General features: G+C 38.1%; 1 protein-coding gene across 1 annotated transcript in view; it reads right to left on the reverse strand.

Annotated features, from left to right (window-relative positions):
* LOC111226538 (gamma-aminobutyric acid receptor subunit alpha-2-like) overlaps positions 1–15,061 on the reverse strand; it is a 36,456-nt gene extending 21,395 nt beyond the window's left edge. Inside the window, exons 1-3 of the mRNA XM_022751733.1 lie at positions 14,904–15,061; positions 14,364–14,448; positions 11,955–12,070 (exon numbers count right to left, since the gene is read on the reverse strand). Coding sequence (XP_022607454.1) covers positions 11,955–12,070; positions 14,364–14,434 — 187 coding nt within the window. The 5' untranslated portion in view covers positions 14,435–14,448; positions 14,904–15,061. The remainder of the gene's footprint in view (positions 1–11,954; positions 12,071–14,363; positions 14,449–14,903) is intronic.
* Positions 15,062–15,327: the final 266 nt, after the last annotated feature.

Here is a 15,327-nt window from a genome sequence, read left to right on the forward strand (position 1 = left end):
TGAACTCACTCATCTTCTAGTCCGTCTTGATATGTACAATCTAATAAATTCGATGAGGTTTTCCAGCTATCTTAGTAGCTAGTGGTTTGGCTCATAACTGAGCAGGGATTGAGAGCTGGCAACAAACTATGCTTTCTGTCACTGGAACTCAGCGCGTACATAGCCTCGAGACGCTGGATTTGTACAAAGCACACAACTCTGCATGAGTATAGTTGTCTGTGTGAGGCAAGTATGCGAAAGATACTACTGTACTCGAGACATTAAATAATCTCAGATCGGCGTGTTTTCTTATATTCTTAACATATAACCCACAGGCTTCTGAGGAAAATCTAGAATTTATTGAGTCTTTAGATGTGTATTTAATATATTATATTATAGGAATATACCACCACCAGTTTTGTTGAAGTGTCCGTTAGCCCTAGGAGAGGCTTCAAGTCCGCCAATACTGTTAAATGGAAGCTTAAAGTGTGATGGGGCTGGCTGTTTTGAGCCTATTATAAGATATATTGCCTGTATTAGGTTCTTACATTACGGCTTTCCCTCCTCTTTCAGTATGCCATATTTTCAAAATCAAATCATCTCATCTCTTCCTCTTCTTCAACCACACACTCACGCGGACTACCCACTGCGACAAGACACTGCTGCGAGACGATGTTTGAATATGGACCGAAGCTAAACTCGGTTCTCACCACACAGCCACTGTAAGGCATTCTCGAGTGAAGTCTAGACAATTGAAAAATTATGCATTCTCTAATAAATTATTGAAAACTCCGATGTTTACAGTTGTATCAGACAAGTATACACAATCCTATAAATTGTTTGTTATTTATCGTGGGCTTTCACGACTATGATATCGTTTCACTATGCTTTCATTCTCTTAGAAATGGTATGACCATTGCGAGCTCACTCTATCGCGTAGTTCAGACGAACACTATATATTAGCCATAAACGAGTCTCCTTTGCTAGATTAGTTCGCAAGCACCCATTGTATTACCAAGTAGATTGCGAGATGGTATTGATTTCAGACAAAGTCCCTTACTCTGATGTGAGAATGAAGCTGACAGCAACACATGCTCCTAGTGCAGGTCAAACAAGCAAAATGTAGGTTTATATTGTAAACAGCTTAGCACAAGCATCACAGTCTATGCATAACTATCTCAACGAGATTTAGCAGATAAGCGTACGCACAGAGACACAGCACTCGCGAAGCTCACACATTCATAGATAAGACCCAACAGAGAGGAGATGACTCTCTATTAGTATAACATCCCCATAACACTTATACACAGGTCGACTGTCATCACTAACTACTACCTTCAAACACTAGTTTATTGTCCCTCTACTGAAATCTGTCAAATTTCCCAAGATTGATAACTCTAAAACACGAAAAAACTACCTGGAGTGACAGTTTGGGAGTGAGAACCACAGACACAGAAACACCACGCTCGCCAGTGATCGGCATGAGCGATCTCCTTACAAGCCATCAGCATTGATTTGCAAGCGTTGGAGTATATAAGCCCACGCAGCGTGAGACGAGTGCATTATGCGACAGAATGATGACATGATCTACATCGAAGAGATCAGTGGAAGAGAGCATCGCACACGGGTCTACATTATCCAGCGAGTACATGAACACATCAGTAAATATGTAAATTTAATTCTTATTGCACTGCGTCGCTATCATCTAAAAATTCATATCGCTAGAATTATCATTCGTGTTTTAAGAGAAAAGGTAGGCGCGAGCGAGTAGGTTAGCAGACAAAAGGTGTGATTGTTAACTTGCGATGGGTTCCATACTCTGGCTATATTACTATGTCAAATGAATTTGAATCTTCATATCAATAAAATATATATAAAATATGTAGTATAATAACCACTGCCTCATTGTAAAATAAAATACTTCTCCCTTGCACGACCACTCTAGATAATATGCTAATATTTTTTATTAAACATAGCTATGATAATCAATAAGCAGAGAAGCTAATAATAACACTGAAATTGCCCTGAGGAAGTGGCTGTGCACTGAATCAGAGCATTTTTGATAAGAAGGTTATGCAGGTAGCCTCGCTACATGGATCAGTTTCAGCACTCGTGTAAGAGATGAAACACGAGAAAATTCGAAAGGAGGCGCACTAGGATCCTACTTGCCACAATTATTTGTCATCTCATGCGCGACCTCAGGGAGTGTGAATAGATTCAATGGAACACACTTTATAGCCAGCGAGTTATTATCTATGTTTCTATATATTTACGAACTGAAGTTTGAAACACTTAACACACTTTGCAACACAGTGCTGTTGGAAACAAGTCTGAAATCTTCCATCTTTGTAATCACATCTCCGCATTCCTCCCACGGGCAGGAGACTTTGAAGCAAAAATTTGTATCAGCTATCCAATATAATTTTTTTTGTATATATATAATTTGAGCAATGGGTGTGATCACTTTCTGGATGTTGTGATCTTCTCCAAGTGGCCTCAGTGCTTCTCTCTCCACCTCACCTCTCCCATCATCCTCCATGTTTGGCATCTCATTTCCAAGCTGGCCCCATCCATCCCAAAGCTGAGCCCCTCCTGCAGGATTCGGTGCCATTGAAAAATTCAAAAAATTCCTGGGGCCATCAGCCCAGCCCAGGAGGCTGCCATATGGGGAACAGACCCTCCCTTTAGCTTGGCAATGCTCAGCTGTACAACCTGGACCTACAGTAAATAGTGCTGCTAAGTTTATTTTCTGCTCAAAAGCTGTGGCCTATTACTAAACAGCGTGCTCCAGTATACATCTACTTTAAGACTTAATGATCATATTTTATGGCCCTGTTTCCACCAAAATATGATTTTTATGGCACCATCACATTATATTTAATGCATCCCAGACATATAAACATTTTAAGTATATTTCTTGACATCTTTTGGCTAATAGCCCTGGCACTGACAAGATATTGTAGTCCATTGGGAAATGTATAGGATTTTATCAATAAAAAGCTGTATTCATTTTGACTGAAAAATTACCGCACCGCAGACAGCTCTGTAAGAGTATTTGTGTTAAAAGACAGACTCCGGAGAGGTCTGCGATCTGAAAGAAAAACTTTTGAATAAAAACATTCAAAACATAAATTAGACACTTCCCTCCAAGTGTCTTAAAGTACCATGAGCCACGTACATTTTATCAGATTTGGCCCCAGTGGGAGCCAAACCCCCAACACTCAGAGTGTAGTAACAAACTGTACCCAACACCGGTCCGACATCATGGGGCAGAATTGAGCTCTAAAAGGGGAAAAATAAAATGACATCAGATGAATTTCCACGTTGTACACACATTAAGATCTGGTATTCTATCTGTGGGATAAAACATGTTAACCCTCACTGACTTTGGGTTGTAAACACATTTGTAATGGCTGCAAAAAAGAGCCTCATCACAGCTGCACGAGTGTGTTCACAATCATACATATAATATATTTCAGGGATACACAATCAGGCCCTTTGATAGTTTCCATGGTTCAAGTAGCATGCACAAAAAAGGAAGGCTGAATCCCAAGAAAATCTCTTTCTCTGTATGAATCATTAATCCAATGATTTATTTACAGCATCAATTACAAATTACCCACATACATACAGAGTGTTATTACAAAATTTAATTTTCCCTACACAATGTTGTCATTTTGCAGTCTGACTTTGTAGTGTTCTGTGCCAGTTTATATCTATTTCACTCTTCAGTAGCAAAAATTTTCTTTTACATATTTATCATCTACCCACAGCCTTGAATGGGTGGAAAAATAATATGAATACCTGTATAGATACAATGCAATGAATCCATTATACAACTACTTAAAGGTAGAATCAGTTTGCATGTTGTTATTTAATTGCATTAATGGTAGATCTATATCAAGGCTGACATTGTTATTGTTGGATGTTTTTCACTAAACTGTGGAGACAGTTTTCAATCTGCACTCATGAGCATTTTACTTCTGTCTTATTGCATTGAAAAGAGATGTGAGTTTTATAAGCCACTGAAAAATCAAAATGATGAGATTGGAAAAGATGAATCTGGGCAGAGGTTTTTCAAGATGAACCCACGTGTCCCCTTGGGGCTGCTGAGTTTCAGGGGGAGAAGAAAAAAACACTGTAAATTCAAACAATGAATGAATTCTGCTGTGGTTTAGGCTTGCACAACTTTCTCTTGGATTTACATGTATAGCAAACTACAAATATAAGCCAGCAGACAATTTGATTGCTTAAATAGGCCTATTGAGCTTTCAGAAGAAAAACATCTACTAATATATCTCTAAGCATATAGAGCCTAATAATGGAAAACTTACTAGGAGTGGACTAAAATTGTAGATCCTCAAGACATGCTTTACATCCTGCATTTATTTTTCATACTTGTCATGGTGTTTGGCGTGTTGAGAACATACCGCAAGCTCTTTTAAAAATGCAGCAATTGGTGTTCTGTCGCTTTCACTGAAAATCAAGCCAGGCTGCAGAATGAATGCAGAAAGCACAGTTACTCCCACATCATCATTAGTGTGACTGTGAGGCAGCTCAACTCTGTTCATATTCACACTTCTGCTACTAATCTTGTTTTCTAACCCAAAAAAATTTGGTCAATCTCACTAAAACTTCATGCTCAGAGCTATACATTTATGTTCCAGCTTTAACGCTGCACCAAGAAAGAATTTTCATTTAAGGGAAATCAATCTGGGGTTGCAAGAGCCATCCTCAATGATAAGATGCGTGAATTTGTCCATGAGCACCAAAAGAAAAGTTTGTCTTTGAGTACGGTCACTGCTTCCGACAGAAGGTGAAGAATAAATCTTAAAAGGAGAACACAGGCTAACCCTAAACACAAGGAGCTTCTCGGCGTGTCCCAAGACTACCATTTTTAGAGTTGTAAAAACCGGTAGAAAATTGTGTTAATTCAGCCATAATAAGTAATCTTTAAAGCTGCATTAATCAAAATTGTTTATATTGCTTTATTTTAAAATTTTACTGTTACCCCATCAAACACGCCTTTCCCTCCCAAAAAAGGAAGCTGGAAAGGACACACAAGTTCAAATGAATGCTAATGTTGCTTCTTATTGCTGAATGTTTAAAACAGCACATAGTTATTAAATGCTTAAAATGGTAAACTGATGAATTCAGACACATTAAAGGAGCCTAATTATAAGTTTTTGCTATTGCTACATTAGCCTGCATCAGCATTAACAGCTGTTTTACTTGCCAGTCTAGAATAAATAATTGTGAAGTTCAAGCATCAAACTTGATTTCGCTTTATTCACACAAGAGCTGATCCGAAGAGGTGGATGAAAGCCACTGTCAGTACAGACTATGCGGGGTTATCAACACCTTTTTGTTTCTACTGAGAATGTTAGCATAGTCTAACCAGCCTTAGCCGCAGCCACATTAAAAAATCACAGAGCACTGAAGTGTAAAAAACTGATGTATCAAGACTTTTGTTAATTGTGTAAAGTTTTGTACAATCCAATAAGAAATCCAAAAAAAATAGCTATTTGCTGTAGACGCTCTGACACATATTTTTCTATGTCTGGCTAAAGAAACATATGTTTCACTATGTTTAAATGATATTGATGAACATTGGCATTGTTTGCAGTGCTGGTAATATTGTGGCGTCTTCTGGTTGGATTCTGGGTGATTCAGAAAGTAATGATCTTGGTGCCATGGTGACTATTTCTGATCATGCTAACTCGATGAAATCCAAATGTCTGTTTTAACAGCTTAAAAAGTCTATATTGCAAACCACACAAAAATACACCTTCACCTACAGTGCAAGACTTCAGCTGTTAAAGATATTTAATTATACAGCTGTAATAAAACTTTCTTTAATCGCTGTTGTGTTGGCGAAATCAGCGGTAGGGAAAGGAAGGCAACAGTTTTGCAGATTGTTAAAGTTGACTTAACTGCTGCAATTAAAACTTAGACAGTTTTGATCAAATATAGTCAAATCAAGCTTGGCTAGCAAGATCATCCTTCTCTGAACTGATTGCCATCTCACTCCCCCTTTTCTTAAACCATAATCCAACAATGGGGGTTTTGTGGATGCTATTTATCTTTGTCCAAACTGGCAAGAGTTAAGTTGACATTTGAATAGTTGCACCGCAGGTGGCGCATGTGCACAGTCCCCGAATACAGGCAGGTTGTGTCTGACCAATTAAACATGGTTCAGAGGCGCCATCTGTACCAATGATTCAGAGAATGATATGAAAAGCAATGTGTACAACTGTTTCTGTGAAAAATGAACCTAAGGTATTGCCTGTTCCCTATAAATAAATGTCCTAACGAGTCCTCCGAGCATAAAATGCACTCTGGGTATTTTTAAATAGTAAACAAGTATTTTTCCCGAGGGCTGTGCTTTTCTAGGTTTTGAGGATGCATTGCAAGGATGCATCATTCATACAGATATGGTTAGTTTTGCTTGTAAATTTGCTCCACTCATGCAATGCAAACTGGACTGGAGCTGTCACTTGGTGGTGGATTTTGTTTTGTTTTGTTTTGTTCTTTTTTTTCTGGTGGGGGTTTTGATACAGGTTTGTATTTTGTTGTTGTGATATAAAATCATTTCTGTCAAGGCTTAGGATGAATAGATTGAATAGTCATGTGTTGGTCAGTCAACCTTTTTATATATATATATTATATATATATATATATATTGATATATAACATAACACAATGTTTAATAGTGGTCCTAGATCACACTGTGAGACATCCACCGACAGCAAATTCAGAGCTTTGACGACCAAAGACCACAAACACTCACCAACATAGACGTAGAGCTGGTAGATACTGATACCACATTGGTATGTACTGTAAATGTACTGTTACAATTTTGTTATAAAGTTCTTCGCTGCATCTTAAAAAATAAGAGACGGTGCAGACAGAGGACGTAAGTTGCTGACATGTCTGTACCTGTACATTATACACACACACACACACACATATATATATATATATATATAAAAAGGTTGACTGACCAACACATGACTATTCAATCTATTCATCCTAAGCCTTGACAGAAAATGATTTTATATCACAACAACAAAATCACAAACCTGTATCAAAACCCCCACCAGAAAAAAAAGAACAAACAAAACAAAACAAAATCCACCACCAAGTGACAGCTCCAGTCCAGTTTGCATTGCATGAGTGGAGCAAATTTACAAGCAAAACTAACCATATCTGTATGAATGATGCATCCTTGCAATGCATCCTCAAAACCTAGAAAAGCACAGCCCTCGGGAAAAATACTTGTTTACTATTTAAAAATACCCAGAGTGCATTTAATGCTCGAGGACGTTAGGACACTTATTTATAGGAACAAGGACAATACCTTAAGTTCATTTTTCAGCAAGAACAGTTGTAAACATATGCTTTTCATATCATCTGAATCATTTGGTACAGATGGGCCTGCTGAACCATGTTTAATTGGTCAGACACAACCTGCCTGTATTCGGGGACTGTGCACCCCACTGTGCAACTATCCAAATGTCAACTTAACTCTTGCCAGTTTGGACAAAGATAAATAGCATCCACAAAACCCCATTGTTGGAGTATGGGATGAAAAAGGGGGAGTGAGTGACATCAGTTCAGAGAGATGAAATCTTTGCTAGCCAAGCTTGATTTGACTATATTGATCAAACTGTCCTAAGTTTTAATAGCAGCAGTTAAGTCAACTTTAACAATCTGCAAAACTGTTGCCTTCCTTTCCCTACCGCTGATTACGCCAACACAACAGCGATTAAAGAAAGTTTATTACAGCTGTATAATTAAATATCTTTAACAGCTGAAGTCTTGCACTGTAGGTGAAGGGTTGTATTTTTGTGTGGTTTGCAATGTTAGCTTTTTAAGCTGTTAAAACAGACATTTGGATTCCTCGAGTTAGCATGATCAGAAATAGTCACCATGGCACCAAGATCATTACTTTCTGAATCACCCAGAATCCAACCAGAAGACGCCACAATATTACCAGCACTGCAAACAATGCCAATGTTCATCAATATTCATTTAAACAAGGAAAATATGTCTTTTTAGCCAGAGCATAGAAAATAGGTCAGAGCGCTACAGCAAATAGCTATTAGAGTTTTTAGAACTTTACAAAACTTTACACAATTACAAAAGTCTGAAAATCAGTTTTACACTTCAGTGTTGTGATTTTTTAATGGGCTGGGGCTAGCTGGTTAGCATGCTAACTTCAGTAGAAAAAAAGGTGTGATAGAGACAAGAGTTGATACTGACATGGCTCTCCACCTCTTGAGACAGCTCTTGGTGAATAAAGGAATCAAGTTTGATGCTGAACTCACAATATTTATTCTAGACTGGTAAGTAAACAGCTGTTAATGCTGATGCAGGCTATGTAGCAATAGCAAAACTTATAATTAGCTCCTTTGAAGCTGAATTCATCAGTTACCATTTAAGCATTAACAAACTATTGCCAGTTTAAACATTCAGGCAATAAGAAGCAACATTAGCATTCATTTGAACTTGTGTGTCCTTTCAGCTCCTTTTTTGGGAGGGAAAGTGGGTTGATGGGAACAGTAAAATTTAAAATAAAGCAATATAACAATATTGATTAATGCAGCTTTAAAGATTACTTATTATGGCTGAATAAAAATTTTACCGGTTCTTTAAACTCTAAAAGGTAGTCTGGGACACGCGAGAAGCTTCCTTGTGTTTAGGGCTTGTGTTCTCCTTTTAAGATTTTATTCTTCACCTTCTGTCGGAGCAGTGACCGTACTCAAAGACAAACTTTTCTTTTGGTGCTCATGACAAATTCACAGCATCTTTATCATTGAGGATGGCTCTTGCAACCCCAAGATGTGATTTCCCCTAATGAAATTCTTTCTTGGTGCAGCTTTAAAGCTGGAACATAATGTATAGCTCTGAGCATGAAGTTGTAGTGAGATGACAAATTTTTTGGGTAGAAAACAAATTAGTAGCAGAAGTGTGAATATGAACAGAAGTGAGCTGCCTCACAGTCACACTAATGATGATGTGGGAGCAACTGTGCTTTCTGCATTCATTCTGCAGCCTGGCTTGATTTCAGTGAAAGCGACAGACACCAATTGCTGCATTTTAAAAGAGCTTGGTATTGCTTCAACACCCAAACACATGACAAGTATGAAAAATAAATGCAGGATTAAAGCAGTTAGGATTACAATTTAGTCCACAGTAGTTACATTATAGGCTCTATATTAGATATATTAGATAGATGTTTTTGCTTCTGAAAGCAATAGGCCTATTTAGCAATCAAATGGCTGTGGTTATATTGTATTTGCTATAAATAAATCCAAGAGAAATGTGCAGCCTAAACCCACACAGTAATTCATTCATTGTTGAATTACAGTAGTTTTTTCTCTCCCCTGAAACCCTCCAGCAGCCCCAAGGGGACACGTGGGTTCATCTTGAAAACCTCTGCCCTAGATTCATCTTTTCCATCTTCATCATTTGATTTTCAGTGGCTATAAAACTCACATCTCTTGTTCAATGCAATAAGACAGAGTAAAATGCTCATGAGTGCAGATTGAACTGTCTCACAGTTTAGTGAAAACATCCAAACAATAACAATGTTCAGCCTTGATATAAGATCTTACCATTAATGCAATTTAAAATAACAGACATGCAACTGATTCTACCTTTAAGGTAGTTGTTATAATGGATTCATTGCATTGTATTATACAGGTATTCATATTATTTTGTCCACACATTCAAGCTGGTGGTAGATATAAATATGTAAAAGAAAATTTGTACTGAAGAGTGAAATAGATATAACTGGCACAGAACAGCTACAAAGTCAGACTGCAAAAATGACAACATGTGTAGGGAAAATTAATTTTGTAATACACTCTGTATGTATGTAGGTAATTTGTAATGATGCTGTAAATAAATGATTGGATTAATGATTCATACAGAGAGAGATTTTCTTGGGATTCAGCCTCCTTTTTTGTGGCATGCTACTTGAACCATGGAAACTATCAAAGGGCCTGATTGTGTATCCCTGAATATATAGTATGTATGAGTGAACACACTCGTGCAGCTGTGATGAGGCTCTTTTGCAGCCATTACAAATGTGTTACAACCCAAAGTCTAGTGAGGCGTTAACATGTTTTTCCCACAGATGAGACATACAGATCTAATGTGTGTACAACGTGGAAAATTCCATCTGATGTCATTTTATTTCCCCTTTTAGACTCAATTCTGCCCCATGATGTCAGACCGGTGTTGGGTACAGTTTGTTACTACACTCTGAGTGTTGGGGGTTTGGCTCCCACTGGGGCCAAATCTGATAAAAATGTACGTGCTCATGGTACTTTAAGACACTTGGATGGAAAGTGTCTAATTTATGTTTGAATGTTTTATTCAAAAGTTTTCTTTCAGATCGCAGACCTCTCCGGAGTCTGTCTTTAACACAATCACTTCTACAGAGCTGTCTGCTGGTGGTAATTTTTCAGTCAAAATGAATACAGCTTTATTGATAAAATCCTATACATTTCCCAATGGACTACAAATATCTTGTCAGTGCCAGGGCTATAGCAAAAATGTCAAGAAATATACTAAATGTTTATATTGTCTGGGGATGCATTAAATATAAATGTTGGTGCATAAAATCATATTTGGTGGAAACAGGCCATAAAATATGATCATTAAGGTTCTTAAAGTAAGATGTATACTGGAGCTACGCTGTAGTAATAGGCCACAGCTTTGAGCAGAAAATAAACTAGCAGCACTATTACTGTAGGTCCAGTTGTACAGGCTGAGCATTGCCAAGCTAAAGGAGGTCTGTTCCCCATATGGCAGCTCCTGGGCTGGGCTGATGGCCCCAGGAATTTGAATTTCAAATGGCACCGAATCCTGAGGGAGGGGCTCAGCTTTGGGATGAGGGGCCAGCTGGAAATGAGATGCCAAACATGGAGGATGATGGGAGAGGTGAGGATGGAGAGAGAAGCACTGAGGCCACTGGAGAAGATCACAACATCCAGAAAGTGATCACACCCATTGCTCAAATTATATATATACAAAAAAATTATATTGGATAGCTGATACAAATTTTTGCTCAAAGTGGGAGAAAAAAGATTTCAGACTTTCAACAGCACTGTGTGAAATATGTAAGTGTTTCAAACTTCAGTTGTATTTAGACTGTAATAGTGGCTTGACAGATTTCCATTGAATCAACACTAACCATTGTGCCAGAGATGACAAAAAGGCAAAGGGATCTGTGCGCCTGAAAATGCAAATACTACAGGAGCTACTCCAAATGTTGCAATTTCAAGGTTTGTTTATATTTCCTTATTACAGATATTAGAAAATATCAGACAATTTCTGGCAGACCAGACGTTATTAAAAGTATTATAAATATTTTATATATTTTATTTTAAATTATATACAACTAAATCAATCAACAGTTACACTTTGCTGAAACTGCTCCTTTAAAAATATTTAAGAAGGAATGGACCAATGAATGACATACAAAATCAGTTAATGCAATATTAAAAAATGTAAGTTATTTGACATACCGGTGATTTCAAACATGTCCTTACAGTTAAACTGGCTTTAAACTACACAGCACTGCTGGACTTCTGCTGTTGTTCCATGCACCCAGAGTTTCTTTCCCAGGTATTTGACAGATTCAGAGGGCATTTTACAGTAGTATAGTAGGAATATAGGCCTCCTCGGGGTTAAATGTGGCCAGTTTGGCTGCTGTTACTTTCCAGGAAGTGGAGTGAGTGTTATATAACCTAAATGTTTTGTGCACAGAGTGTGTTTGTCAGTTCATTCTTGAGGGGATTGCTGCCAAAGGTTATCGGTACTACAAAAGCTGATGCTAAATGAAATGTTCTCACTCCAAATGAGCCATCAACCATTTAAAAAGACAGGGACTTGATGTCGCATAACAAAATTTTAGATTGTATAACTTCTGTACACTGACTGGTAGAACATAATTTCCTTACCTCCGAGACCAGGCCGTAGACGGTTGTCATATCCATCCAGCAGTCTGTCCAGGATCCGTGTGAACAGGGTGATGTTGGTTTTAAAGGCATCAGATGTGGCATCGGCATTCACCGATCTAGTCAACAGACACACAGCAACAACATGACCAGCTAACGGACACTTCAACAAACGGGAATCTGATTAAATTTTAAATACATTTAGACTCATAATTCTGTTTTCCTCAGAGGCCTGGTTTATGGAAGAAAAGGGGTCGTTATTATCTGGCAGAGACTTCATACGTGCCCACACAGACACACACATGCACATTGTTTCTCATCCACATGGATGACCCAGTTCAAGGCAGAACATTTGTGAGCCATCTGATCTTAGAGCCAAAACACAACTGAATATGATAATTTAATCAGAGCTGGAGATTCATGGTAAATAAATTCAGATAAGGTACTACATTAAAGCTCGACATAATTACCACTGTCGCCAGCTCTGGTGTAACAGCCTCAGGTTATGGGCATATTTCACTTTAAGCATGAAAAGGGAATGTATGTACAATATTAATCATTTTTCACATCTGAGTATTTTCTTTTTGGTCCACACTTCTCTAATTAGCATGAGAGAAAGTGTTGGATTAATGTGGCCGACTTATTGCTGTTAATAGGCTAAATTTGATGTCATATTTTATCTGGTAAAGCAACAGCTCTTCAAAATCACACCCATATCACAACAGTATACATACTGTATGTTTAGGCTGTTGGCATTGCACCAGAAAAAGCATAAATTAAATAATTAGCAGAAAACCTCAGGTGGAGGAAATTGTGACTTAAACTTTGACATTTTTCTGTGAACTTTGATTAATTCACTTTTTGTTCAACTTTTTTTAAAAATTGTTTTGTGCAAACATCAGCCTGCTATCATTAGATATCTAAGTAGCTAACTAGCTAGTTTTCAAGGCTTCCTCTGTAGTTAGCCAGCTATAACGTTAAAAAAGGGATGCACTGGTATGGGTTTCTGAAGCCAAAAACTATGTAAGACATTTTCCTGGCTACAGAATATCAGCTCATACCTTACCTTTAAAGATACCGATGCTAAAGTTGGAAATATCATGAATTTATGATAGCTAACGTTACAACACAGTAGCTCGCACTTGAAAGAAGCAGTGGTGACTACAAAGCTAAAATTACTGGTAGTTACATTAAAAAAAATCTAATATGATTGGAGCTAATTCAAGACCAGTAACATACAGTACCATGTTTGTATCTGGTTTCACTAGTTAGCAAACTTCTGCCGTGTTGTGTAGCCTCCAATTAATGTGTGAATGCTAAAGGAAGGTTTTCTTCTGAGATGGTGCAAATAGACTTTTTTCAAATCAGACCTCTTGATTTGTCATGGTAGTGAAAGCACAGGTGTTACTAATAATATTAACGATGGCTCTGTTGCTTTCAAGTTCTTCGGTTTGTGACAGTGAGCCAGCATTTACTATAACAACTGAAGCAGCTAAACAGAATTCATATTTTTATAATGATCTTATTATTCACACCTGAACTTTTCTTATTGCGACATCTCAAAATGTCTGCTTTGGAAAAAAAGGCCTTTCTCAGACAAATGTTCAGAATCTGTGCTGTACATCGGTTTGATCATGATGGAGCCTAAAGAGGGATTCAGTGACCTTATCTAAATGACCTCTCATGCTTCTTACACTGGTTGTCTTTGTGATGACAACTGTCCTCGGTGTGAGCAGCTGATTCTGGTTTATATCAAAAGACACCTTAACACCTGATGCGACAATGTGAGATGTCCTCTGCTCAGGTGTTTTAAAAAGCAGTGAGAAACCAAGGCACCCAGGTTTAGTAAAAATGAAGGTGAAAAGCGGGTTGGAGAAATGTTCAGAAATATTATTAAAAGTAATAATTTTTATTACATTTTTTAAAAAGACTATTTTTTTGATAGTTGTTGTCCCCTTGAAAAAAAGCCATTTATTCACAATATTGCTTTTCAGTACTGACATTAACTGTATTATCCTGATTTAGAATAGGGTATTGAAAATTAAAAGTACCCTGTTATAGAGGAATTATTTATTTATTTTGTGTGTATCTAGGGGATTTGTAAAATGAAATAACCTCGTAAACCATAAGAACTGAGAATGGCAGGCCTGCTGCGATAGGCTATATTTTCAACAAGGCAGTACATAATTACCCACATGCCCTCCAGGTTATTTTTATGGTCAGACTGAGGGTGCTGAAGGCGGTAACTGTCTACACTCCTGCACATTGTGTGTCCACTGATAATGAGTGGAGGAAAAAAAAAAACTAGATAACTAGATAAATAGAGACCTCCAGTCCGTCCCCCGAGACAAAGTGAGTGATCCTCGGCCTACATCTGTATCATTCAAGGCGTCTCCTTTTCTAAAGACTCACCTGGTTTTCCAGAGAGCTGTGAGCGCCAGCAGGCAGATGAGAAGTAGAGAAGCGCTCTCTCTGCTCCACATGGCTGCTTCAACACCTACACACAACAGGACAGCCGCTGTAATGAATGGAGGATCTATTTAACCGGGTTTGAGATGCCATTGGGTTTGTATGTGACCTGTACAGTCGTTATATCCATCACTTATTTCTGGGGATTCCCTTTAACACGGGGGGGGGGGGGGGTTAGACGGAGGAAAAGAAGCAGGAGAGACAAGCAACTGACAGTAATTAGTATTCACTGACACGTCCCACGCCTCCACTCACTGAACATTACTGTTACCAAAAATATTGGATCAAGTCAGAACACCGTTTTGAAGCCAATTTAGACGATAAAAACACCTTTAACGCAGAAAATAAGCAACAATATTAACAAAAAAAATGTGGAGGTGAGATCAAGCTCCTCTCCCACGCTTTCCAGCGTCTCCTCAGATAATAAATAATAATAAAATAAACGTTTCCTTTGTGTCTGAGTGGGCAGAAAAACAGACTCACCTCAAGTGCAGAAAGTACCTGCTGCAGCTGGAATCGTCGAAGATGCAGGAAAGTTAAGGAGAATTCACCGCTCTCTCCTGGTCTGATGAGACTGGACGAGTGCAAGTCTGTCATGAGAACAAAGCTGCGAGCATTGATAAATCATAGTCCCAGCCAGCAGCAGGAATGCACCCGGAATGCATTGGCTTTCACAGTGTCCCCAAATTTAATACACAGACTATAAAAAAAATAATAAGCAATGTGATGGACGGAATAAATGAAATTTAAACAAAAAATAAATAAAAAGTAAAATAAAATAAAAACAAGCAGTTGTGGGAGCTGATCCTGGCTTCAAATTGCCCTGTTCAGCATCCTCCTCAGCTTGTGTAGAAGCTCGATGTGAATCGTGATAAGCAAGAAGCACATCTCAGTCTCCCTCATCTCC

The sequence above is a fragment of the Seriola dumerili genome, unplaced genomic scaffold (assembly GCF_002260705.1).
Source record: "Seriola dumerili isolate Sdu_G_001 unplaced genomic scaffold, Sdu_1.0 BDQW01000161.1, whole genome shotgun sequence".
Taxonomy (NCBI): Eukaryota; Metazoa; Chordata; class Actinopteri; order Carangiformes; family Carangidae; genus Seriola; species Seriola dumerili.